Below are 27,957 nucleotides of genomic sequence, written 5' to 3' on the forward strand. Positions count from 1 at the left end.
CAATGCTGCATTTCTTCAATCTAATCTCAGGATGCTATAGAGGGCACTTTAATCGAGAAGAAAAAATATGTCTAATAGATAAGATTAGCCCACAAATCACAGGTCGAAGAAGCCATACAAGACAGCTTGGGTTAAACCTGGACATTAATGGAAGAGATCAAATATCAGTGGCCTTGTAAACCAGACCGCCCAGGCTTTGACGCACAATGGCCTTAAATTCTCAGTTTAAATTGAAATCTAAAACAAACGGGAACGATTAAAGTTCACACCTCAGTTTTACTGTATATAGCCAAAACTGATTGATTAATTTCTATTAACTGGTTCCCATTCTCCGGGAACCAGCACCTTATCGTGGTGGAGAGGTTTGTGTGCCCTTATGATCCTGAGGGTTGTGTTGTCTAGAGCCATGTGCTCCTGGTAGGGTCTCCCAAGGCAAAGTGGTCTCAGGTGAGGGGCCAGACTAAGAATGGTTCAAAATGACTCATGGATAAAACGGCAAGAGGAGGAGTTACCCTGCCCGGAGGAAGCCCGGGGCCCCTGTCTGGAGCCAGGCCCAGATGGAGGGCTCGTCGGCGAGCGCCTGGTGGCCAGGCTTTTCACGGAGCCCGGCCGGGCACAGCCCGAAGAAGCAACGTGGAACCCCCCTCTACATCCCTTGGGCCCACCACCCATTGGAGGAACCGCAGGAGTCGGGTGCGCTGCCATATGGGCGGCAGTGAAGGCCGTGGGCCTCGACGGACCAGACCCGGGCAGCAAAGGCTTGCTCTGGGGACGTGGAATGTCACCTCACTGGGGGGGAAGGAGCCGGAACTAGTGAGGGAGGTGGAGCGTTACCAGTTGGATCTGGTGGGGCTTACATCGACGCACAGTTTTGGCTCTGGATCCGTACTCCTGGATAGGGATGGACTCTATTCTTCTCTGGAGTTTCCCAGGGTGTGAGGCGACGGGCGGGTGTGGGGATACTCACGAGTCCCCGGCTGACGCCACTACGTTGGAGTTTACCCGGTGGACGAGAGGGTCGCCTCCCTACGCCTCACGGGTTGTGGGGGAAACTCTGACTGTTGTCTGTGGATATGCACCGAACAGCAGTTCAGAGTATTCGGCCTTCTTGGAGACCCTGAATGGAGTCCTGAATAGGGCCCCAGTAGGGGACTCCATAGTGATGCTGGGTGACTTCAACGCACACGTGGGAAATGACAGGGACACCTGGAAAGGCGTGATTGGGAGGAACGGCCTCCCTGATCTGAACTCAAGTGGATGTTTGTTATTGGATTTCTGTGCTAGTCATGGATTATCTATAACAAACACCATGTTCGAACATAAGGATGCTCATAAGTGTACGTGGTACCAGAGCACCCTAGGCCGAAGGTCGATGATCGATTTTGTAATCGTGTCGTCGGATCTGAGGCCATATGTTTTGGACACTCGGGTAAAGAGAGGGGCAGAGCTGTCAACCAATCACCATCTGGTGGTGAGTTGGGTCAGGGGGTGGGGAAAGACTCTGGACAGACCTGGGAAGCCCAAGCGAGTAGTGCGGGTGAACTGGGAACGTTTGGAGGAGGTCCCTGTCCGCGAGATCTTCAACTCACACCTTCGGCGGAGCTTTTCAGGCATCCCTGCGGAGGTTGGGGACATTGAACCGGAGTGGGCAATGTTCAAAGCTTCCATTGCCGAAGCCGCGGTGGAGAGCTGCGGCCTCAAGGTTTTAGGTGCCGCAAGGGGTGGTAACCCTCCAACACCGCAGTGGACACTGGTGGTCAGGGAAGCCGTCCGACTGAAGAAAGAGGCCTTCCAGGATTTGTTGTCCCGGAGGTCTCCGGAGGCAGTTGCAAGGTACCGACAGGCCCGAAGGGCTGCGGCCTCGGCCGTGAGGGAGGCAAAGCAGTGGGTGTGGGAAAAGTTCGGAGAAGCCATGGAGAAGGACTTTCGGTCCGCACCAAAGTGCTTCTGGAAAACCGTCCGCCACCTTAGGAGGGGGAAACTGGGAACCATTCAAGCTGTATACAGCAAAGATGGGACGCTGCTGACCTCAACTGAGGAGGTTATTGGGCGGTGGAAGGAACACTTTGAAGAACTCCTAAATCCCAACACGCCCTCTATGGTAGAGGCAGAGCCAGAGGATGATGGGGGATCAGATTCTATTTCCCTGGGGGAGGTCACTGAGGTAATCAAACAACTCCGCAGTGGCAAAGCCCCGGGGATTGATGAGATCCGACCAGAAATGCTGAAAGCTCTGGATGTGGAGGGGGGTGTCATGACATGGATGACACGCCTCTTCAACATTGCGTGGAAATCTGGGACAGTGCCTAAGGAGTGGCAGAACGGGGTGGTGGTTCCCCTCTTCAAAAAGGGGGATCAGAAAGTGTGTGCCAACTACAGGGGTATCACACTTCTCAGCCTCCCTGGTAAAGTTTACTCCAAGGTGCTGGAGAGGAGGGTTCGGCCGATTGTCGAACCTCAGATTGAAGAGGAACAATGCGGTTTTCGTCCTGGCCGTGGAACGACGGACCAGATCTTTACTCTCGCAAGGATCCTGGAGGGGGCCTGGGAGTATGCCCATCCGGTCTACATGTGTTTTGTGGATCTGGAGAAGGCGTATGACCGGGTCCCCCGGGAGAGACTGTGGGAGGTGCTGCGGGAGTACGGGGTGGGGGGGGTCCCTTCTTAGGGCGATCCAATCCCTGTACGTCCAAAGCGAGGGCTGTGTCCGGGTCCTCGGCACAAAGTCGAGTTCATTCCATGTGGGGGTTGGTCTCCGTCAAGGCTGCACTTTGTCACCAATCCTGTTTGTGATATTCATGGACAGGATATCGAGGCGTAGTCGGGGTGGGGAAGGTGTGCTGGGGATCTCATCGCTGCTTTTTGCAGATGATGTTGTCTTCATGTCATCATCGGTCCATGACCTTCTAAATCTGAGGCCATGGTTCTCAGCAGGAAACCGATGGAGTGCGTACTCCAGGTAGGGAATGAGGTTTTGCCCCAAGTGAAGGAGTTCAAGTACCTCGGGGTCTTGTTCACGAGTGAGGGGACAATGGAGCGGGAGGTTGGCCGGAGAGTCGGGGCAGCAGGGGCGGTATTGCACTCGCTCTATCGCACCGTTAGTCACTGAAAGAGAGCTGAGCCGAAAGGCAAAGCTCTCGATCTACCGGTCAATTTTTGTTCCTACCCTCACCTATGGTCATGAAGGTTGGGTCATGACCAAAAGAACTAGGTTGAGAGTACAAGCGGCCGAAATGGGCTTCCTCAGAAGGGTGGCGGGCTTCTCCCTTAGAGATAGGGTGAGGAGCTCAGTCATCCGTGAGGAGCTCGAGTAGAGCCGCTGCTCCTTTGCGTTGAAAGGAGTCAGTTGAGGTGGTTTGGGCATCTGGTAAGGATGCCCCTGGCCGCCTCCCTAGGGAGGTGTTTCAGGCACGTCCAGCTGGGAGGAGGCCTCGGGAAGACCCAGGACTAGGTGGAGAGATTACATCTCCACACTGGCCTGGGAACGCTCGGGTCAGCCCAGTCAGAGCTGGTTAATGTGGCTCGGGATAGGGAATTTTGGGGCCCCCTGCTGGAGCAGCTGCCCCCGCGACCCGACTTCAGATAAGCGGTTGAAGATGGATGGATGGATGGATGGTTCCCATTCTTTGGTAACTACTCATTTTCCTAACTACAGCTAACGAAATATAATAATATAACTGTGGTATATATATACATACCACAGTTCGTTCCGGTCCTCAAATCTGATTGGACAAGAGACGTTCCATGAGCATTGATGGTGTGACAGCATCAGCACTTGGACGCTTCACTGTGTGCGTATCACTCCACGTTCATGCTGTTCTAAACTAAAGTGTATCTCTTAGGAGTTACTGGCTTTATATTTGAAGTTGCATGTTAGCCAGCAGGTGTTGGCAAAATATATTTTTTGTGTGTAATATGAGCCAGTTGGTGACATAAAGTGAATCCATTAGTCATTGTTTATAGAACAGCACTCCGTGATCGCTCATATTACTAATACATTACCAAAGTTAGGAAATAGCTTTAAATGTCTTTAAATGGACAACTGCCGGAATAAGGCTCATGCTGAGAGGCACAACAGATTGATTTATTACAGAACTCAAGAGTTTCCACATTGGATACACACTGTTTAAAATGGTGGAGGACATCTCTGATTCTATAGTGAATGACTCTTGCACACGGTTACCTCGAAATAGAGAGGAATACTGCCGCTTGGGCATCTATTTTCCACTGAAAAAGCTGACAGCATCTCTGATTGGGTGTGGCAACAGATGACTGCACAAGCTCCATCTCTCTCTCTCTCTCTCTCTCTCTCTCTCTCTCTCTCTCTCTCTCTCTCACACACACACACACACACACACACACACACACACACACATGTTGTGTTTCCATGTTTTATGGGGACTTTCCATAGACATAAGGGTTTTTATACTGTACAAACTTTATATTCTATCCCCTAAACCTAACCCTACCCCTAAACCTAACCCTCACAGAAAACTTTCTGCATTTTTACATTTTCAAAAAACATAATTTAGTATGATTTATAAGCTGTTTTCCTCATGGGGACCGACAAAATGTCCCCACAAGGTCAAAAATTTAGGGTTTTACTATCCTTATGGGGACATTTGGTCCCCACAAAGTGATAAATACACGCTCACACATACACACACACACACACACACACACACACACATCCAGCTGTCTATCCTTGTTTATCCAATAACTTGTTAGAAGTAGCACAAGCCATGATACTATTTCTGAAGTGAACTTTTTGAATTACTAACAGAGGCTTGGACACATCATTTAACAGCAACGGCAGATTCTGATCCATCGCGTAAGAAAGTAGCACAAATGTGTTTTTATGACCGTACTCGGTTTTACATTTTTTTTAATTGTTCATTGAACTGTTGTATATAAGCAATATCACACTCGCAATCATGCTGTATGGCCCTACATCAGCACAGCTATAATTACCTAAGGCACTCGGCCGCTGTGTCCGAATCACAGGCCATATCGCACTCTTGCTGGTGTGATATTGCTTAAATATATATATATATATATATATATATATATATATATATATATATATATATATATATATATATATATATATATATCTAAAGGCGTGAACCAGCATGACTGAAAATTATAAACTGTGATCAACAAAACTGACAGAACATGACGACGTATGCTAATGGAACGAAACGCACTGACTGAAAATGACGTACTGTACCTGATAAAGGCGCAAAATGCGCTGACTGAAAACAATAACCGTGATCAATAAAACTGACAGAAAATGACGACGTACCTGCTAAAGACTTAAATTACACACAGCGTGAGGTGGTGCCTGTTTTCTTGGAACTGTTACTCCTTTCTGCTTTACCCATCCAGGTCAACTTTTCAGAATCAAGTAAATCCACCCTCATATATTTCAAGGTTATATTCTATAGACGCACTTCATCTAAAAACACATTCACCTCAGAAAATGTAAGTAGACACACTCAGTACAGGTTGACTTACCCAAGTACACGGTACAAAACAGCGAATTGGGCAGAGGTGTTGTTGTCATTCATGACATATGTGGAATACTTGTATATGACAGTATGACAAATTATAGGCATATTATGCAGAATGTGATTGAAGTAGGATATGCCAGTGAGTTCAGGTCTAAATTTGAGATTTTACTGCTAAATGACTGAATGAAGCCATTTTATAATTCAGCTATTCAAACTGTTGTCACTGAATTAGATTATTTTATGATCACAATATTCACTTATGAAATGCAATAAATAGTTTTAATAGTTTCTAGACATGATACCACAGAGTTATATGTCAAGTACTGTACATCTCATCATAGTAATAATCTATTGTACATTTTCAAAGATATAGTATGTAAAGGTGCACATGATCCAGGTGTTCATGTAGAAGAAGAAAAAACCCTAGTTCCCTATGTTGACCCTAATTCAAACAGTGCATTTCAAAGTATTTTAATTTCTTAATAATTTTTTATATGCATTAATTACATCCGCATTTCACATATTCAATTTTATTTCTTCCTAAAGTTAATTTAGTTTTGAGGCAGTCATTTAAACAATGTAACAAAGTATTATTAATTCTTCTGATTGTCAACATTCTGTAAAATATTACATATTTGAAATTCTTTTAACAATACTTTTATGTACCTTTTCTTATAATACTTTATGTATTCAATTTAAGTTTGAAAGAGAATACTGAAAATGGCAGCATTTAAAATAGAGCTCTTAAAACATCTCATTGCAAAGATGTACATATATATGCATGGTAGGAAGCAATGTCATATTCACGGTAAATGTTACATTATGCCACTGCGCATTTTCACCTGTTAAAAGTGATAGCCAATGCCCTGAGAAAGCCTGCTTCAAGGCTCAGTAAACACAACCACATTTGTTTATTAATCATGCGGCCTCCTTAGTCCACCTACAAACAAAAATTCTGCCACTTCCCAGATCAATATCTAATTTGCATAACGTATGAATGGGAAAAATAAGATCAATTTAAAAAGACGTTCAGTTGTGTGCTTCCAGTGCAATTAACAGTCTATTGTGGACAGACCATGCAGATATGGTCATTCTTGCTGTAAGGTTTCTCTCCAGCTGAAGCTGTGGTTGGGCCCATGCGTGAGAGGAAGAATTGGTGGGTCAACCAACTGCCAGACTTCTGTATCCCCCTGCTCTTCACAGGCACAGAGACCCAAGTAAGGAATCTGGAGGGAAACATCAGCTCCCATGATGCATCATGTTTAAAGGGAAACATATAAAGGTCAACAAAACAGATGAGATAAGGAACATATGAATGACAGTAAAGATTATACAAACCTTTCGGACTACTTGCACAAAATCTTTAGGATTCTGCGGAGAAAGGCCCTGGATCTGGCGAGTGCAGGCCTCCAATGAAGAAGCATGTCCCACAAACAGAATGTTGTTTCCTATGGAGAATTAGGAGACGTAGAAGAAATGCAGTAGAGGACATATGTAAATATCAGAGCCAAGAATACCACTCAATACAAGTTAAGCTCAATTGACTGTATTTGTGGCATGTTGATTAGCACAAAAAACATTTTTCAACTTGTCCCTCTTTTTCTTTAAAAAAGCAAAAAGGTTACAGTAAGGTACTTACAATGGAAGAGAAAGGGGCCAATTTTGGAGGGTTTAAGGCAGTGGTTCTCAGTTTTTTCCGGTCACGCCCCACATTGAAACAAGACCCCATCCCCCCACCCCCTTCCCATTTTGCTTTTAAAAGATTACATTTTCTTTCATCTTCATTTGATAAAAAAGATTTTATTTAAACATACAATGACAACTGAATGAAAAGTTAAACTTCACTCCAGGGGGCGCTTGGCTGCTTAGAAAACAGAATCCTCCATTCATCTTCCAGACCACCAGAAGTCTTCTTGTCCAAGTCGTTTACAAGCGACTATGACCAGATGACTCGAGAGGTGAACTAATAATTTCTGTTACCTGTGTGAGCAATGCATAGCGTATACAGCTGTCACGTGAACGAACGACTCATCCCAAAAGAGTTGAAGGGTGAACTAATAATTTATGTTTCCTGTACAGCGCATGTGGTTTTCACGTAACAAACGAATGGAGGTTGTGCAATGCGCGCTCAACACAAAATGAACAAATCTCTCTCTGAGACTACTCGTTCTTCTGAGTCACATAAAAGATTTGTTCAAAATGAATGAATCATTCATGAACGACCAATCACTAGAAACAAGTGTCCCGTGACAGCGCTGGCTACATGCTGTTTCGGTAGCGGTCAGGATCTCTGGTCAATATTTAACACCCGATTAATGATGATTAATTAGATTTGTATTAGAATTGCACTATGTATGTGTGTCTATGTGTGTAAGTATGTATGTGTATAATACATTCTTTTTATTATTAGTATCTATGTATTGCTGTCTTGTTTTTGTATTGTTGTGCACTGAAAGCGTCTGTCACTGAGACAAATTCCTTGTATGTGTAAGCATACACTTGGCAATAAAGCTGATTCTGATTCTGATGATACTGATAAACTTTAATAAAAACTGACCTTTCTGCCATCATTTACTCACCCTCGTCATTCAAAATCAGTATTACTTTTTTCATCCGTGAAACACAAGCTTGAGGGACGAGAGGATCGTTTTTGTGTCTGTACAAGCCCCGAAAGCACACATAAAAGCACCATTAAAGTCCTCCATAACACTCCTCACATGTCACACTTAGATTTAAATTCTTCTGAAGCCATATGATAGTGTTGTGTGAGGAACAGAACGAAATTTAAGTGTTAATTCACCTCATCACTCACACACACAATTTGAAACTGGTGCGCACGCAAGAATAACCTTGTTTACATGAGCACACCTGACATCAATGCATTTCATACATATTTTTGTTGAATGTATGAAAGTGAATGAGATTTGAGGATGGATCAGTTTTCCGCGGCCCCCTTAAAATAAATTTGGTGTGAAAAGTGCAAATCAATCTCAGAACAACAGCAAAGGACCTTGTGAAGATGCAGGAGGAAACAGGTAGACAAGTATCTATATCCACAGTAAAACGAGTCCTATATCGACATAACCTGAAAGGCTGCTCAGTAAGGAAGAAACCATTGCTCAAAAACCACCATTAAAAAAACAGACTACAGTTTCCAAGTGCACATGAGGACAAAGTTCAGAGGACTTTTTTGAGAAATGTCATCTGGTCTGATGAAATAAAAATCGAACTGTTTGGCCATAATGACATCGTTATGTTTGGAGGAAAAAGGGTGAGGCTTGCAAGACGAAGAACACCATCCCAACCGTGAAGCATGGGGGTGGCAGCATCATGTTGTGGGGGTGCTTTGCTGCAGGAGGGACTGGTGCACTTCACAAAATAGATGGCATCACGAGGAAGAAAAATGATGTGGATATATTGAAGCAACATCAAAAGACTTCAGCCAGGAAGTTAAAGCTTGGTCAATGACCCCGAGCAGACCTCAGAAGTTGTGGCAAAATGGCTTAAGGACAACAAAGTCAAGGTATTGGAGTGGCCATCACAAAGCCCTGAAATCAATCTGAAATAAAATTTGCAAGGAGGCCTACAAACCTGACTCAGTTACACCAGTTCTGTCTGGAGGAATGGGCCGAAATTCCAGCAACATATTGTGAGAAGCTTGTGGAACATTTTGACAAGTTAAACAATTTAAAGGCAATGCTACCAAATACTAACAAAGTGTATGTAAACTTCTGACCCACTGGGGATGTGATTAAAGAAATAAAAGCTGAAATAAATCATTCTCTCTACTATTATTCTGACATTTCACATTCTTAAAAACAAATGTGATCCTAAATGACCTAAGGCAGGTTTAGGATCAGGTTTTCTATATGTATTTTGCTAAGGTGAATGTACAATTTTGACTTCAACTCTACATTAATTCTTCTGTTAAAACTTGTGTATTATTTGAGCTTTACATTTTAAATCATAATTGTTACGGTCGTTTTAGGGTTTACAGTGTTATATTTTCATGGCAACGAATTTGTAAAATTGGATGTAACTTTACACAGAAAAGGTTAGACTACATTATGTTAACATGCATATTGTTTACATCTTGTGATACTTTTCAAACAGTGAGTATTTTAAAGTGTACAGATTTGCCTTATTCACTTCCATTGTAAGTGCCTCACTGTAAATCAGAAAAGGAGGAACAAATCTAAATACATTTTTGTGGTAATCAACATTATGCCACAAATGCTGTTGATTGAGCCAGAGATGGATTATGACTCGCAAAGGCCCAATTATCTACAAGAGCCCCCCTCCAAAAGTTTTGAGAGGGGGTGTTCATTTTCATTGTTGATGGGTTTTCAAGCAGGGGGATCACCAAACTGGTTCGCGCAACCTTAAAGCCCAGGACCCTTGGTAGTCATGGGCACTGGCCCCATTGGCCCAGTCGGTAATCCATCCCTGGATTGATCTTAATTTGAACCTTGAATATTCCTTTAATGGTGCACTCAGTAATTTAAAAAATATAAATTAAAAAAATAAATAATTTGATGAACAGACTTCACTCACCTTTATTTTTGCAGTACGCCAAAATGTCTTTGGTCACCTGGTAACTCCGACTAATGTACATGTCATACGTCTCTGAGACAGTTAGTTTGCAAATGGGGATGTGAGGTCTGTGAAAGTGCAACAAACAGACAACTGTTGTTCAATTGCTGAATTTCACCTCCTATATGATCGCTCCAGTTGTTACCTGTATGTTGTGTCTACGTTGAGTTTGGCCGCAACAAGATCTGTGGGAGGTATCCAAGCAGGCAAAGTTGCTCCTGGCACCCATTTAGTCCACTCAAAAAGCCCAGGCTCCACTCGAATGCTGATTCTTCCATCCTGCTGAATTCCTAAAAAAAGAGCACATGACAGTGGGGTCACACAGTATTTTTAAAATAAAGTTTTTTTATTAAACGTGTTAAAGGGATAGTTCAACCAGTCACCATTTGTTAAAGATTAAAGGAATGTTCTTGGTTCTATACAAGTTAAGCTCAATTGACAGCATTTGTGGCATAATATTGATTACAACCAAATATAATTAGGGCTGATCACAGTTATACAGCTATTATGGGTCACGATCATAGCGTCACCAACTAGCACCAGGAAGTAAGGCAATTTTAACAGACTATGAAATAGCCCTCTTGGGTTTACATAAATTCCTTAAAAATTCTTTAAAATAATCAGGGATGCAAACAACTCGCTTTTCAGTGAATGTCTCTTGTTTCATATCAATTTGTGTGACTTGTGTGAATCGTCAAGATCCATAGAGTTCTTTTTCTTTTGTGCGGGGGTCAAGACTCCTTAATGATTCCTTCAGAGTATTTCTGTCAAACTCGTATGAGAGAACTGCATTGAGAAAAAACTTCTACTCAACTGTCAAAACATTACATCATGTGGTTGTTTGCTCCAGTCTTACTAAACCTGGCATGGCAGCAAATGCTAGGAAATTTGCCTTTGAACACACACTCTCTCCCTACACTGTTTGGCCCCTCATTTTGAGAATAGAGTGCCGACATTACCTGAGGTAAGGACATTCGCTTTTTTTCTGTTGGCTGACTATTTTATGGTTTTGAATTTTAACATCATTAGCTCTGTATGTTATGTATGTTTTGTCTTTTTAGCTAACGTTAATTGTACTCCATGTCAGAGCAGCTTCTCTAATGCTAGATGGATTTCCACTTGTAAAATAAACTTGACGGAGCCCATTCATTTAGTTAGCCGTACGGCAAGAAAATTTGAAGATGATTTAACTTCGTACTGACATAGCTATCGTTACTGTAGTCACACTAATATCTTTGTATGAGCTATGCTTGCTCTTGTGATCTAATGTTAGCAGTTCTAAAAATGCCACAATAGTCTGGAGGCACAGTCTGCAAACAATGCTCATGGAATAAGTGTTCATGTAGAGTTACAATGAAATATTTTAGCGTTAGATAAGTTAACTTAGTCATCATGCCTTTATGCTATACGCATTCAATTCTGCAAATATTTTCAGAATGAGAGAACTTGAAGAAAGTGATGCACTTCTTGAGCAACAGTTGAATGCAGGTTGCAAGTGCAGTTGGAAGTGGTCATGGCTAAAGCTTGACACCACAACTGAGATGAAAAAAGGCAAACATTCCCACTGAATGACTTTTTCAAAAAAAAGTTACTGACATTGCAGCTGACATTATTCAGTATATGGGATGTAGCTCTTCTTACATCTTACATTTCTTTCCACTGTCATTTGGTTCCCAAACAGGCCTGTATGTAGGTGTCAACAAGTTTCTATCACAGAGCTTCTGCAGGTCTTAAAAAAGGCTGAATTCAGTTTCCTCAAGTAAAGGCCTTAATAAGTTTTCAAAAGTATTTATTTTTTCTTCTTTGGTCTGTGCATCAGTGTAAAACTCAAATATATTTAATTTACCTTTGTATATGACCAAAAAAAAATCAGCAAATCTTTAATATCAGCATCTAAAACCAGCAAGTGTTTGAGATTTTGCTTATGTTATCTTGTAGTTCTTAAAATAAAAAAACACAATTTACTACTTAACCTCTGTCTGTCTCATTGATCTGACTACATTAAATATAATTCCCTATTTATTTAAGCATATAGCACAGGTTATATTTTTTTCCGACTTTGGGTATCTCTCTCTTTTTGCACCATACACGTGTTTGCATCCCTGTATAATGCCTATAAAGACACTGCTGATGTAAAATTGTAAAGGGATATTTTACATCTTAAATAGTGTTTCCATGGCAACACATTAATTGTTATTCCTTTCTTCCTATATTTGGGTGTAAACTTAAACAATTGTAACTCATGAATGCTAGGGTCTCTTTTTAAAGAAGAGTTTATTGTGCAAGTGAAAATATTGTGAAAATTGAAATAATAAAGTTATAGAAGTTTAAGTTTACTGTAATGAAAATGTACTGCACAAACTTCTTTTTATATATAAATAAAATATACAAACAATATCAACTAAAATTGAATAGATATTAGAATAGCAAAGTCACATGTCTATCCCAGATCTGATCCAAATTTTAGGTTGATATATATAATAAATAAATTACCTTTTGGTGCAGTTTTTATTTAGACGCAGTACCAGAAATGTCCAATAGAGGACAGCCAAGCTCTATTGGTGAATGATTCCCAAATGACCACATCTGCACAATTATCTGAGTAAAGGTTTCAAAAAATATATAAAGCATCCATTTACACAGTTTATAAAGATGCAAAGAGCAGAAAATACTAGGCACATTTCTGTGTGTGTGTTCCTATTAAATCGCCCTCCAGCTTGTTGTACTCTTCAATTGGTTATATAAACTAAGCCTTATCTTGTTTTTTGAAACCCTTTAACTTATCAACCTTAAGGGTTTTTATACAATACTTAACGTGTTTTAAGGGCGTTCAGATGTTCAACGTTAAGAAAATAAATAAACAAATACATAAAGGTGCAGTATGTAAGATTCAGAAACCCTTGTTTTAAATGACACTTCTGGCCATTAAGTGAACTGCAGTCAGCTTCCTGTAGCTTGCGCTCGCTCTCGTGCACACACTACATAGGGATGCCTATGGGATCAATTCCATGCCACATATATTTGCAAAAATATAAAGTATTGCAAAATAAAATAAAGTTTTGCAAAAGAAAAAAGTATTGAGCAAAAAAAAAAATTTTTTTTTTAAACAAAAATTAAGTATCACAAACGTAAAATAAAATATCGAGAGAAAAAAATTAAGTTTTGCAAACAAAAATAAAGAATTGCAAAATATAAATAAAATATAGCAAAAACCAATATATAATTAATTGCAAAAATCAATGACTGTTGTAAAATAAACTAAAGAACTTTGATCCTTTTTATCTCTGCAACAGATTTTTAGGCAGCAATGATTTTGCCACACATAATTTTCTTTGCAATGCCTACTAATTATTTTGCAACGCTCCTTTTAATCTGCATTTCCATCACGTGTGAGCTCGTGATACCGTTTTGCCTTTGCGCTTCACTTTTCTCTGCGTTTCACTTTATGGCACTGTTTTGACGTGGGGGTGGAGTCAGGGGATTGGGGCGTGTACAACGGGCTCAGTGATGCCTCCCTGGAAGTTACGTCATTAGCTTGAGACACGGATCAAACATCATGGCTGAGCACAGGCATGCAGGTGGATCTCAGGTATATAAAGTTGATTGTTTAAGCGTTTGCTTCAGATAAAGAAGTTAGAGATCAGTTAAAGCGGTGGATTTATTAGCCATACTCGCTAACATAGCCAGCATCTGCAGTTTTTTCTCTCTCAATTGATTGATTCTTATGTTTACTTTATAGATTATAATTGTCTATACCATAGTATGTTGTCTTCTAAAAAAAAATAGTTAGATGTAACATTATCACTGTTAAAGGAGACAATAAATAGATGACAAATAAAAAGTTAAACGATCGTAACAAACGTGCATGTGTTCTGTCTTTAAATATAAAGATTTGAAATATAAAATGTTCACATCCCCTATATTCTTAACCCATGGGGGGCGTGGTCGTGTGTCAGTCTGCGGGAGAGAGAGAGTGGTAAGGCTTGTCACCTGGTTTGTAATTATCTCTAACACCTGTGTCTTGTTGTAGTGATACGGAGAGAGACATTTAAAGGGACGCCAAATGTTGAGAGGGAGAGAGAGAGAGTGGATCCAGAAAGCTCCACAGACTGAGTGTGATATTGGTTTGTTTATGTTTACATTTCTACGGCGGTGACCGTCGTATGTTCGTGAAAGAAATTAAAGTGCTGGTTTCAAACCTGCTTCGCTGTCTCCTGACTCCTCCATTGCTCAACGAACCTGTTCACAAGCTACTAAAGTTCTGTAGACAAAATGTACGTGTATCTAGGTCATCTCATGTAATGATTTGCTATGTCACATTTAGCAGAGAGAATATCCAGATGTCGTGACGAATCTTATTAGTGTTCTGACTCAAAGCTTCGGTCATATTCAGGCAGCTCAGGGTCAGCAGCAGCAGCAACAGCTTTCTCCTGCTGTTTCTCTGCCTCGAGTAGAGCAGGATATAACCAGGTTATCAGCACCTACTCTTAAGAATCAATCTGTTAAATTTGTTTTGCTTTTGCACAATTAACATAAGTGATGTTCTTTTATTGTTTGTAGATCGTTTCCTGGGATGCTTATTTGTTACGATCGTTTAACTTTTTTTTATTTGTAATCTATTTATTGTCTCCTTTAACAGTGATAATGTAACATCTATTTATATATTTTTAAATATGGAGTTTAAATTTTTTTTTAGAAGACAACATACTATGGTATAGACAATTATAATCTATAAAGTAAACATAAGAATCAATCAATTGAGAGAGAAAAAACTGCAGATGCTGGCTATGTTAGCGAGTATGGCTAATAAATCCACCGCTTTAACTGATCTCTAACTTCTTTATCTGAAGCAAACGCTGTTAAAGCACATTTAATGCTAATACAAGGAAACAATCAACTTTTTAAAAAAAATAATTATTGAACACCAAGAACAGAACAAAAAACAGAATATACATCTACAATGGCATTGGTAAGTACAGGTAAATGAGTATTAAGCAAGGCACATATCAGTTAAAATAAAATAAATAAATCAATGTATAAAATACAAATACAGAGGGGTCTCTTTATTCCTCTTTTAAGAGCTCAAGGTCTCTTATTATTCCAGCCAATTTCTGGGCCTTTTTACTTTTCATACATTCCAACGCTGGAAAGAAATTACAAATCAATTCTCTTTTAAATACAGAAAAATAAGGTTTCGTCTTCATACATTTGGACTTATGAATGAAAAATGTGCCCAGTATCAACATTACATTAATAAGAAATTCATTTATTTTCTCGTCCAACAGCGCTCCAAACATAACATGTTTCCTAGCAAAAGTGGGCAGTGAGTGAATCTTAGATTTCAACCAATAAGAAATATTTTCCCAAAAAGTATTTGAAGAAAAAAAAGATGATCAGTTGTCTCTGTCAATTTGACAAAAAGTACAGGCATTTTCTTCAAAATTAAACCGTTGTCTAAAAAATTCACTTGGCGGGTATACCCCATTGAATATTTTAAAATGAGTTTCCTTAAACAATCAACTTTATATACCTGAGATCCACCTGCATGCCTGTGCTCAGCCATGATGTCTGATCCGTGTCTCAAGCTAATGATGTAACTTCCAGGGAGGCATCACCGAGCCCGTTGTACACGCCCCAATCCCCTGACTCCACCCCCACGTCAAAACAGTGCCATAAAGTGAAACGCAGAGAAAAGTGCAGCGCAAAGGCAAAACGGTATCACGAGCTCACACGTGATGGAAATGCAGATTAAAAGGAGCGTTGCAAAATAATTAGTAGGCATTGCAAAGAAAATGATGTGTGGCAAAATCATTGCTGCCTAAAAATCTGTTGCAGAGATAAAAAGGATCAAAGTTCTTTAGTTTCTTTTACAACAGTCATTGATTTTTGCAATTAATTATATATTGGTTTTTGCTATATTTTATTTATATTTTGCAATTCTTTATTTTTGTTTGCAAAACTTAATTTGTTTCTCTTGATACTTTATTTTACGTTTGTGATACTTCATTTTTGTTTTACATTTTTTTTTTTTTTTTGTTTGCTCAATACTTTTTTCTTTTGCAAAACTTTATTTTATTTTGCAGTACTTTATATTTTTGCAAATATATGTGGCATGGAATTGATTCTATAGGATGCGAGTGAGCATTGGCCAAAACAATGACATAACGTACAAAGAGACTGAACGTGATTCCCCGGAATCATGCTGACAGATGAGGTAGCATAATTAAAATCGCACAGTTATGATTGTTTTACTACAAACTTTGAGACTAAACTAAAACTACTTATCAGCTAACAATTTTACAGTGGATATATGTCACATGGTCTTCCCGAGCCTTGTCAGAAGTATGTCATGTGGAGAAGTCACATGGTAGGCACTACCCAATGGGGAGGAGTTTCTACAAACATGGTGACTGGGGTAGAGGGCCCTCTGCCCAAGGAAGACGCAATTTACCAACAGGGAAATGATATAGCGGAAGATATACGTTGCATGGGGAACCAGCACATGCAGAGCACCTACCACGGTATAGGGCTTAGTTAGCACATGTACTGAGCTGGCAGTGAGTTTCTCCGCAAACTCGTCTGCCACAGGGCTAAAAGGAAGTCATCCAGGGAAAATATTTTGTGAACGCTACTGGTAGTCAACAGCACACGTCTTCAGCTCAGGGGAGGTGAAAGGTGCTATGTGCAAGCAATACACCCGGCCAACTGTCCCTGAGCCCTAGGCTGAGTGATTGTGTCTACCACGGCGGGTGGTAGGCCACTTAGGTCTTCCGCGTCCCATCCAGGGGCCAGACATGGAGATTCCAGAGGTCTGATTGCGGGTGCCAGATGGTGCCTTGTCCCTGAGAAAGAAGGCCCTTTCTTCAGGGGAATTCGCCACGAGGATTGTAAGGTCAGATAACCAAGTCAAGTAAGGGTGCTACTAGGACGACATGCTCCTCATCCTCCCTGACCTTGCACATGGTCTATGCAAGTAGGCTCACTGGGGAAAATGGCTCAGGGCGTACCAAAGCGGACAGTGGGAGGATTCTGGGGAAGTGAACAGGTCTACCTGTGCCTGCCTGATTCGACTCCAAATGAGCTGGACCACCTGGGGTGGAGTCTCCACTCTCCCTTGCAGGTAACCTGTCGTGACAGCGTTCGCTAGTGTTGAGGTCGCCCGGGATGTGAGTGGCTTGCAGCGACTTGAGGTGCTGCTGACTCAAGAGGAGGATAGCCTCAAAAGCGCGAGTTGTGACATACAATGGGAGCGTAAACAGCTTTGACGTTTGATATATGCCACCATTACCGTGTTGTCTGTCCGAACCAACATGTGCTTGCCCTGGATCAATGGCTGGAACTGGAGAGCCGGACCTGCCAAAATTGAATGGTGGTCGTAATGATGGCCGTGCACACCGGATATGTGACCCAGGGAATAAGGAAACCACTCTTTTGCTGTACTTTTGGTTACCACAGCTACTTGAATGTGCGGCAAATTTAAATTAAAGGGAAAAAAAGATTCTACTGCTGGCCCTCCACCAGGAGATGGAGTGGTCTTTTCTCCAGCTCCGGAACAGCGGGTTTCCTTGTCCCTAGTTCGCCCATCTCAGGGGTGCTTCGAAGCCTTCCTCGGGTTCTAGGCAGCCAGCTGTGAGTTGGGTGGCATCTACTTCCTGCAGTGGACTCGACGCCGGAGCTTGAGCCAAGTTGGGGCAGGATGTGTTGGATAGCCTCCATCTGCTGTTTCACTGTAGAGAACTCTGGGCAAAGTCCTTGACAGTGTCACCGAACAGGCTAACTTTGGAAATGGGGCATCAAGGAATCGTGCCTTGTCGGCCTCTCTCGTCTCAACCAGGTTGAGCCAAAGGTGGCTCAAGGTAGACATCACCCACCCGAGAGACCGTGCCATGACCTTCGTCACCCGGATGGCGAGGTCGATCGCCAAGTGCAGTTTCTGCATCAATACCAGGGCGGAACTACCCTCATGCAGTTCTTTTAGTGCCTTGGCTTGGTGGATTGCAGGAGAGCCATGGCATGCAGGGCAGGGGCGGCTTGTCCAGCGGCACCATAGGCTTTGGCCATCAGGGATGACGTAAACCTACAGGTGCTAGACGGGAGCTTTGGGCTCCCATGCCAGGTGGCAGCGCTCTGCGAGCATTGGTGCACCGTGAGAGCCTTATCCACTGGAGGCATCACCGAATACCCCTTAGCCACCCCACGATCAAGGGTAGTGAGGGCAGGGGAGCTGAAAGATTGGGACCGGGCAGTAAAAGGTGTCTCCCACGACCTTGTCAGCTCCTCATACACTTCTGGGAAGAAAGCAACTGTGCTGCCTGCCTGCTACAACTGCGGCCACCTCACTCTCGCAAGAGTATTTTTGACATACGTTGTCATGATATCACAGCAAGTCAGACAGATTTCTAATCGGCATGCACCTGTTGGTGATCACCGGTGATCGGTTCTGCGCAGAACTTGCTCATCTCAAACGAGCCTGATGAAAAGCATGCTGTTTTTTCTTCAAACGAGCCTAAAGAAATGCATGCTATTTTTTCTTCAATAATTGGATTGGATCATAAGCAGAGAACATGATACATAAGTAGCCTACTGTTTCATGTTTAAAAATGCACTCTTTTAACATTTTAAAATATGTTTTTCACTGTAATGTTCTAATTGCAAAATAAACTGCAGAAGATGAAAGTTGAGATTTAAGCTTTAATTTGACAAAACATTTGTTTTTTTTAGCCACATTCAAATGGCCCACCTGTTGGCCAGTGACAGTTAACAGGTTTAAAATGGCATGTAAGACAGCCTGTGTAGCACCCCCATTTTTACCTATAGTCACCAAAATTGGTACACATATAGCTCACATCAAGTCGGACAACTTTCATAATTATTGTCCGCCCAACAGGAAGTCAACCATTTTGGATTATTTTAATATTGTAATCTCTGACATTTTAAATACTCCTCCTAGGTGATTACATGTCACCACATTTAGACAACATTATACCAAGACATTGAAGATGCTAAATTGCAAACAGATTTTGATATATCGAACAGTGTTGCGATGGCGAGACATTACATTAAGGGTGAAAAATGGGAAACAGGATGTGTCTCATATCTTATGTGTGCAATGTGTGATTTAGATAAAAATTGAGATGTATGTTGTTATTGGGGCTAATCACATGGATTTGACTATTTTGGGTCACAGTCATAGCGCCACCACCTGGCAGCAGGAATTATGGCTCTTACAACAGACTTTAAAACAGTCCTCGTATACAGTGAGGCACTTACATTGGAAGTGAATAGGGTTCATAAACATTAAAATACACCCTATTTAAAAAGTATAGCCCTGAGACATAAACATTATACTGTACATGTTAATATGATTTTAGATTAATACAATATCTTATTAACCTTTTCTGTGTAAAGTTATATCCAATATTACAACTTTATTCTTATGATGATTAAACACTTGAAAATCACTGTAATCTGTTCAACACATGAACAGATGCTGGTGAATCTGACAATTATCACACTAAAATCATGTTAGAATGTATAATGTTTACATCTTGTGGCTATACTTTTGTAACTGTGTATTTTAATGTTTATGGACTGTCCCCATTAACCTACATTGTAAGTTCCCTACCGTATTTTTGCTGTTTTTATATAAACGAGGAACAAGTCAAAATACATTTTTGGTAGTAATCAACTTTAATCCAGGGTGAGTGAATGATGAACATATATATATGTTCTGCTGATATATATTATTTATTTATTTTATTTTTTTGTGACCTACTTATGTCTGGAACAGCATGTAACTATTGTAAATAATATATATGTGTGTGTGTGTGTGTGTGTGTGTGTGTGTTTTTGTGTGTGTGTAACTAGTTTTAATCTTATTTAATCAACTAAATGTACAAGACAAATTCATGCATATCAACAAAAGTATTTATTTCATTACAAGTACAATCAAGCTGATACTTGAGGTAACAATTGCAGGTTACCACTTTTTCAGTGAATGATGTCAGGGCAAATGGCATCATTATTCAAACCATCAGTCATCTGATAACATCCCCATTCTTTCCTACGCAGTAGGAAATAAAACACTTTTTGTACTGGGGTTGAGTCCTTATCATTACACTACTGCTGCCTACAAACAGTGGGAAGAAAAAGTACCCTTTGGAATGAGCAGGTTTTCTGCATTAACTGTTTAATGTTTTGTGTATAGTCGACTCGTGAACAGAGATGATAACCAGTTCCAATGATTCCTTCAAGTATTTAGCTGTCACTCTAGGATTCTAAATCATCACCATTTTAGACAATTTGTCTAACTTTGGACAGATGAATATCTAAGCTCTTTGAGATAACATTGCAACCCTTTCCAGCTTCATGCAAAGAAATTATTCTTGATCGAAGGTCTTCTGAGATCTCTTTTTTGCGAGGGATGGTCCACGTCAGCAGATGCTTCTTTTGAATAGCAAACTCAAAATGTTTGAGTGCTTTTTATAAGTCAAAGTTGCTCTAACCCACATCCCCAATCTCATTTCATTAATTGGATGCCAGGTTTGCCAACTTCTGACTCTAATTAGCTTTGTTTGACGTCATTAGCCTATGGGTTCACATACATTTTCTTACCTACACTGTGAATGTTTGAATGATGTATTTAATATGTACAAGAGAAATTCAATAATTTACATTTTATTCATTAAAACGGATTGTGTTCGTTTATTATTGTAACTTGGATGAAGATCAAACCAGATTTTAAGACAAATTTGTATATAAATGCAGGTAATTTGAAAGGGTTCACATACTTTTCTTGACACTGTATTATAAACACAATTTCAGATTTTCTAACAACAGTACATACCTTTGATGATTTCATTAGCTGTCTGGACACAGCGGAGGCTGGGTGAGCAGTACACAAAATCAATAGTGGTATTACTTTCCAGCAGAGCCTCACCTTGGAAGTCAGATAGATTCACATGAGAAAGATCATTTTGGACAATTTACCTGATGAATTATGGAACCCATCAAAACACTGAGTAAACAACATACCCACTATCCTGGCCTGTGTAGATCCAGCCACTGTGATAGGAACATCAATTTCATAGTCCCTCTGTACTCCATCCCAAGCAGGTAGTTCAGCAGGCATATTTAAGTTACTCCTCACATACCTACCTACAGAGAGGCAAACTGAGTTTCCAAACAAACTACTGTGTGAGTGAGCCATGACCTACATTATGAATGATAGTCAGTTGTAATTACCTTTAGAGTCCAAACACTGTGAGAACCAGTGTTTTCCAAACACAACATCCATCCTCTCTCCATGACGACATACAAACAAGGTCCTTTTAGGAAGCTGAGTCAGGATATTGGACTGAAGCATCTATCATCAACAGCACAAAATGCTTGAATAAATGACAAAAAAATAATAATATACATTTATAACAATAACCTCAATGTTGATGCATCACTCAAAAGCTAAATGTTAACGTGATTCTTAGATCAATCAGGAACCTGCATAGGTTGGCAAATAACACTCAAGATGGCAGAATCCTCCAGCTTTAAGTTATCCAAGCAATGAATGTTGCGCAGCCCATCCAATGGTTTGCTCTCTGGAGAGGTACAAAAGAAGGAGTGTGACCTGTGTAAGGAGCACGAGAAGAGTTAAATGCATTGTGAAGAATTTGGATACTTAATTTTCTGAACTTAACATTCAGGCAAATTTGATTATCAAAGTCGCCTCCATGATTGTGTGGTTAACAGGGTGTTGCTTTGTGGTTGCTATGGTGTTTTGAATGTTTTATTAAATGTTGCTATACTGTTACTCAGTTTTTGTTTACTGACCCAAGCCAAAATGATATTGTGGTCTCTAGGTACGGCTTTAATACATGCTTAAATATAAGATGGGGTTTATTAAAGGTGCACACAGTAATTTTTCATGCATGTTGTCTTGGACTTACACTGATACCTAGTGGCGTGGGTGCAGCATCATTCAAACAAAAAAAGTTTTCAGTTACAGATGCCATTTTAGGAATGCACTTGTCAGGGGCCTGGGTAGCTAAGCGAGTAAAGACGCTGACTACCACACCTCGCAAGATCAAATCCAGGGCATGCTGAGTGACTCCAGTCAGGCTTTCTACGCAATCAATTGGTTGCTAAGGTGGGTCACATGGGGCAACCTCCTCGTGGTCGCCATAATGTGATTCTCGCTCTCGGTGGGGCACGTGGCGAGTTGTGCGTGGATGCTGTGGAGAATAGCGTGAATCCTCCACATGCGTTAGGTCTCCGCAGTAACACGCTCAACAAGCCACATGATAAAATGTGCGGATTGACAATCTCAGACACGTAGGCAACTGAGATTCGTCCTTCGCCACCCGGATTGAGGTGAGTCACTATGACACCATGAGGGCATTGGGCATTTCAGATTAAGGAGCAAAAGGGAGAAAATCCAGCAAAAATAAATAAAAAATGCACTTTTCACAGACAGCCATGATTAATTTAATCCATGATTGAAAGTGTCCAATAACAGTTTGGTTACTGAGATTAAGAGAGTATTATTTAGCTGGTCATGTGATAATAACATGGCAGCCCCCATGAGGGGAATCTCTCCATGAAGAAAAAAATGCTTTTAAAAGGTTACTGATATGACTGGAGTCTTCATCTCATGTGAGTGTTCATGATTTTGTAAATTTTATTGTTTAAAAATGACAACTCATTTCCTAAGGAGTACAACTTTTTTAATGAGAAAGAAATTACTGAGTGCACCTTTAAGTTTAATTTGGTAGTACTTTACTATAAGGTTACATTTGTTAACATTAGTTACTGCATTAGGTATAATATATACCTCATGGGTCGTATAATTTGATCTGTGATAACTCTTTAAATGTTTATTCTGATGAAAATTATTTCAAGGCAGACCAAGTATTTGATTTTATTCCAGTAATAGTTCTATAGGTTAATAAGGCACTTAAATCTTTAGATAGTAAAAAATTGGCTGGTCTGGATAAGTTGGATTCATATTTTTTTAAGTTGTCAACTGATTTTATTGAACCACAATTAACTTATCTTTTTAATCTTTCTTTATCTATAAATGAAATTCCTTCTATCTGGAAAACTGCTTATGTTCTGCCATTATTTACAAGGGGACAACCAACTGTACTAAATAACTATAGGCCTATCTCGAAAGGTTTTGGAATCGCTTGTGAATGATCAATTAAGTGTTTATATCCTCCAAAAATGTTTTATCTGGTTTTAGGAAAAAATATAGTACAACCATATCGATTTTAAAAGTATTAAATTATCTAATGGTTTCATTAAATAAGAAGAAACATTGTGTCGCTCTTTTTATCGATTTATCCAAAGCTTTTGATACCGTAGATCATGAAATATTGAAGCATAGAAAGTCTGCACTCCCAAAATTCACGCTCAATTACTACTCTTCAAGGTTTGGTGATTGAAATAGTTTCTGAATATTAATATTAGGGATTTTTAATTGATGATTCCCTCTCTTTTGGGCCTTATGTTCAGCAACTTGTGAAGAAACTAAAGTTGAAATTGAGCTTTTTCTTTAGAGTTAAGTCCTGCCTTTCTTCTAAAGCAAGGAGGAGATTGGTAGTTTCAACTTTCATGTCAGTGCTGGATTATTGTGATATTCTTTATATGCAGGCACCTAAGCAATGTTTTCAGGCGTTGGATTCTGTTTATCATGGAGCATTAAGGTTTATTACAAATTCAAAAGCCTTTACACTTTATTGTTGTACTCTCGGGTTGGATGGCCCGCGTTGTCATCACGTAGACTTAAGCACTGGTGCATATTTATATATAAAATTATTTTGGGTTCGCTTCACTCGTATTTACAGCAGTATATCATTCAAAAATGTGTAAAGAATTATGGTCTTCATTCACAAGGTTATAATCTTTTAAATATCCCAAATGTCCGTACAAATATGGGTAAAATTGTGTTTAGTTATGCTGCTCCATTTGATTGGAACCAGTTACAAGATTTTATTATTTCATAGTTCATAGTTATTACAAGATGTTTTTGTTTTAATTTAGAGATTTTAAATCTCAAGAGTTTTTATTTCCTGGTTAAATAAAGGTTAACACGGGGATAACACGGCGGCTCATTTTAGCTTATTGCGGTCCATTCGGCCCGCTTCGTGGCAGACCCACTGGACCGCTCGGTTCTCCCAATGGCCTGATCATCCTCAAAGTGTCGGACAACTGGGAAATTGCCCAGTATGCCAGATTACCAGTCCAGCAGTCATCACTACAAAACCTTATCCTTGAGTAATCATGCTAAATTGGTATTAGAAAATCACTTGCCATTTTGTCAAACACAGCTGAAAGTTATTTGGTTTGTTAAATGAAGCTTAACATTGTCTTTGTGTTCGTATTTGAGTTGCCACAGTATGCAATAGACTGGCATGTCTTAAGGTCAATATTATGTCAAAAATGGCAAAAAAGAAACAGCTTTCTCTAGAAACTTTTACACTCACTAGGATCTTTGTACTTTTTAAGAATCCAACTGATCCGGGTTTGTGACAGTCAATCATTGTTTTGAGGAATGAAGGCAAAACAATTCTTGAAATTGCCAATAAACTGAAGATTTCATACAAAGGTGTACACTACAGTCTTCAAAGACAAAGGACAACTGGCTCTAACAAGGACAGAAAGAGATGTGGAAGGTCAGATGTACAACTAAACAAGAGGATATGTACATCTGAGTCTCTAGTTTGAGAAATAGACGCCTCACATGTCATCAGCTGACAGCTTCATTGAATTCTACCTGCTTAACACCAGTTTCATGTACAACAGTAAAGAAAAGATTCAGGGGTGCAGGACTTATGGGAAGAATAGCGAAGAAAAAGCCACTTTTGAGTGGACAAAGAAACACAGACATTGAACAACAGATAATTGGAAAAGAGTGTTATGGATCTTAACCACATTGAAATTTTGTGGGATCAGATAGACTGTAAGGTGTGTGAGAAGTGCCCGACAAGACAGCAACATCTAGGGCAAGTGCTACAGGAAGCGTTGGCCAAATGTCACCTGAATATCTGGACAAACTGACAGCTAGAATTCCAAGGATTTGCAAAGCTGCAAATTGCTGCACATGGAGGATTTTTTGATGAAAACTCTTTGAAGTAGTTTAAGAAGTTCTAAAATGTATATACACTACCGGTTAAAAGTTTTTAAACACTTACTCATTGTTTATTATAATTTTTTTTCTACATTTTAGAATAATAGTAAAATCATCAAAACTATGGAATAACATAAATGGAACTTTGGGAATTATGTTGTGAATAAATAAAATCCTAAATAAATCAACAATCTAAATCGAGCAATTCTGTGATGTGGCAACTAAAACAGCCATTTGGCTCCAAAATGTTTCAGTTTAGGAGACAATGGCTCCTTAGTCATTTTTTTTTTTTTTTTGTCTGAGCCCTGTTTAAAATGTATTGTAAAATGTTCATTATTAATTGCAGTAGTACAAACAATGCGGGACAAGCTACATACAATTTTTAATACTTGGGACCTGGTAATAGTGATGCTTGTTTTAGCAAGAATTTCAATTAGCTTTGCTGAGAACTGATCTACTTTTACATCACAGCATTTAGAGAGCTTACCCATGGAAGATCCATGTGTCAGACTCCTCAGCAAGGCTGACATAATTCTCAGGCAGCAGTCCAGAGATGCCTGTACCCAGAGAGGTGCCATACACCCATCCCTCACTAGTGCTCATTTGTTCCACGGTAGATGAAAAGATAAAGTCTCCTTGCACAAGCTCCAGCTCATCATCGTTCTGGGGAGTGTAGGGGTACATCACCCGCAAAGTCTGACAATGAAACAAAGGTTTGACTGCATTATACAGTACACTTTAGTGAACTAGCAAAACTATAAGACATATAAATGAAAAAAAAAGACAATAAGTAAAAATATCACCTCATGATTTGCATATCTTATATCCCTTGAGAAGACAGCAGCAAGCCAATCACATCCTAATTTGACCTCAATCCCTTTTGCCAATTTGTCCAAGAAAGAAAAATTATTGGTTGGAAAGTGATAGGCCAGAGTCAAATGAAGCTGCTTTTTATGGGGATCCACATGAACATCTATAAAATGAGGAGGAAAACCCTGTATTATAACCATGTCTAAATATGTTGGGTAGATTTCTTCTGAAATGTTATCTGGTACTGTTCACAAATTACATGACTAAAATTTTAGGAAATCTAATTTGATTACTTAGAGATTACTCATTCCATGTTTTGATAAATTTAAACAATAATTTAAAATTGACCAATTAACAATTTTCATTAAACAGTACTAACATTAAAATCAAAGAGCAAAACAATTAGTCAGTTGCTGAGTAAATCAAAAGGCTTGACTTATTGTTAATGTAATCAAAATGTAATCATGTAATCCAAGTAACTACAATCTGAATATACACATTTTAAAATGTAATGCAACCTAATTACATAATCAAGAAAACCTGTTGAAAGCCAGCACTTATGATCATTTCCAATTAAATTAATCTCCATTTTTGTCAATTAATCAGTATCAGATAATCTTAATTTGAACAAGGTTTAACAGAAAAAATATCCATTACACTGAAAAAAAATTGTAGAAAAATTAATTAAATGTATTAAATAAAATAATTAAAGTTTTTGCACACAGTTTTTCTAAGTAAATTTGATGTTATAAAATTAAGTCAAATCTACTTATTTTCATGACATAGACTTTATTAAAAATAATATTTATTAATGGTATCTATGGGAGAAAGATTTATATATATATATATATATATATATATATATAACAATTGTGTGTGTGTACATTCAAGCTTTAACCACAGGGATATTTGTTGAGGGCATTTTATATGAACATTTCATTTTTCTTATGTAGCACATGACATACTAAAGCTTTATTGCATGCTATTTAATCTATTAGATAACATCATTTTGCATTTCTAGCAATAGAAATAAGACACACAGCTGCACACACACACAGACCTCAACACTTGGTGCATAAAACACGATGATGGTAACAATCAACAGATAATATTTTTTTTATCACGAACAGTTAATTTTGAGTAGAGAATGAACTTCAGACTTCACAAAACAAGAAGTTACCAAACATAACAACAAAATCAACTATGAAAATGATCTAAACAAACTTGCAAACAGTAAACCATGCAAACTCATTCGTTATTAAAGCCCAGTGCATGCTGGGAATTTTACATATTTTAATTACCTGTGAAATGTACTCATATTAGCAAAGAAATATGTCAAGGTTTTCAATTTTAGGATTGATACATGATGACACATTGTACAGACAACAAACCATTTTTAAATAATATTTATTTGTAAGCTAGAGCATTTATTTTACATGTTTGAATTGAGTTCAAATGTAGAATTCACTAAATATTTTCAATTTCAGGCTTAAACTAATTTATGTAAAAAGTAGTTAAACTTTTTCTGCTATATTTACTTCACCACAATATCAGTACTAATCTTTGAAAATTCTAGACAAACCAGAAGGTAAAATGAGCTGTTAAAAAAACTAAAAAACTTGCAAGCACCATCTGTTACAAATGCTCTGATCATGCTTCCCTACCAGCTTTAGTGGCAGCCTCAGCCGCAAAGTCAGCCACAAACTTCTTCAGCATCTCTGCCACCTGTTCCTCCACAAAGAGGCCTATGAATTTTGTGGAGGTGTAGAGCTCCAGAGGAAGACGGCTGGGGAATCGTCCTCTCCACTGATTCACAGCCGACTGCAGAGCTTCACACAGAGCCCCCACTTTATTGTCTGGACACTACAAATATGTATTATGAAGAAGAGCAAAAATGCACACATACCCTTTTTCTAT

At 39.5% G+C, this 27,957-nt stretch overlaps 1 protein-coding gene across 2 annotated transcripts in view; it reads right to left on the minus strand.

The window, feature by feature from the left end:
- Positions 1-5,848: 5,848 nt before the first annotated feature.
- Positions 5,849-27,957, minus strand: part of LOC127630016 (ubiquitin-associated and SH3 domain-containing protein B-like) — a 33,932-nt gene continuing 11,823 nt past the window's right edge. Inside the window, exons 4-14 of one of the 2 annotated variants that reach the window (XM_052107386.1) lie at positions 27,705-27,903; positions 26,034-26,203; positions 25,718-25,926; positions 21,603-21,729; positions 21,351-21,471; positions 21,141-21,263; positions 20,953-21,045; positions 10,252-10,396; positions 10,068-10,174; positions 6,852-6,961; positions 5,849-6,739 (exon numbers count right to left, since the gene is read on the minus strand). In XM_052107386.1, the coding sequence (XP_051963346.1) occupies positions 6,602-6,739; positions 6,852-6,961; positions 10,068-10,174; positions 10,252-10,396; positions 20,953-21,045; positions 21,141-21,263; positions 21,351-21,471; positions 21,603-21,729; positions 25,718-25,926; positions 26,034-26,203; positions 27,705-27,903 (1,542 nt within the window). In that variant the 3' untranslated portion in view covers positions 5,849-6,601. Of the gene's footprint in view, positions 6,740-6,851; positions 6,962-10,067; positions 10,200-10,251; positions 10,397-20,952; positions 21,046-21,140; positions 21,264-21,350; positions 21,472-21,602; positions 21,730-25,717; positions 25,927-26,033; positions 26,204-27,704; positions 27,904-27,957 lie in introns of those variants that run through there. The other variant, XR_007968821.1, reaches the window with a different exon arrangement.

This window comes from Xyrauchen texanus, chromosome 36, assembly GCF_025860055.1.
Source record: "Xyrauchen texanus isolate HMW12.3.18 chromosome 36, RBS_HiC_50CHRs, whole genome shotgun sequence".
Taxonomy (NCBI): Eukaryota; Metazoa; Chordata; class Actinopteri; order Cypriniformes; family Catostomidae; genus Xyrauchen; species Xyrauchen texanus.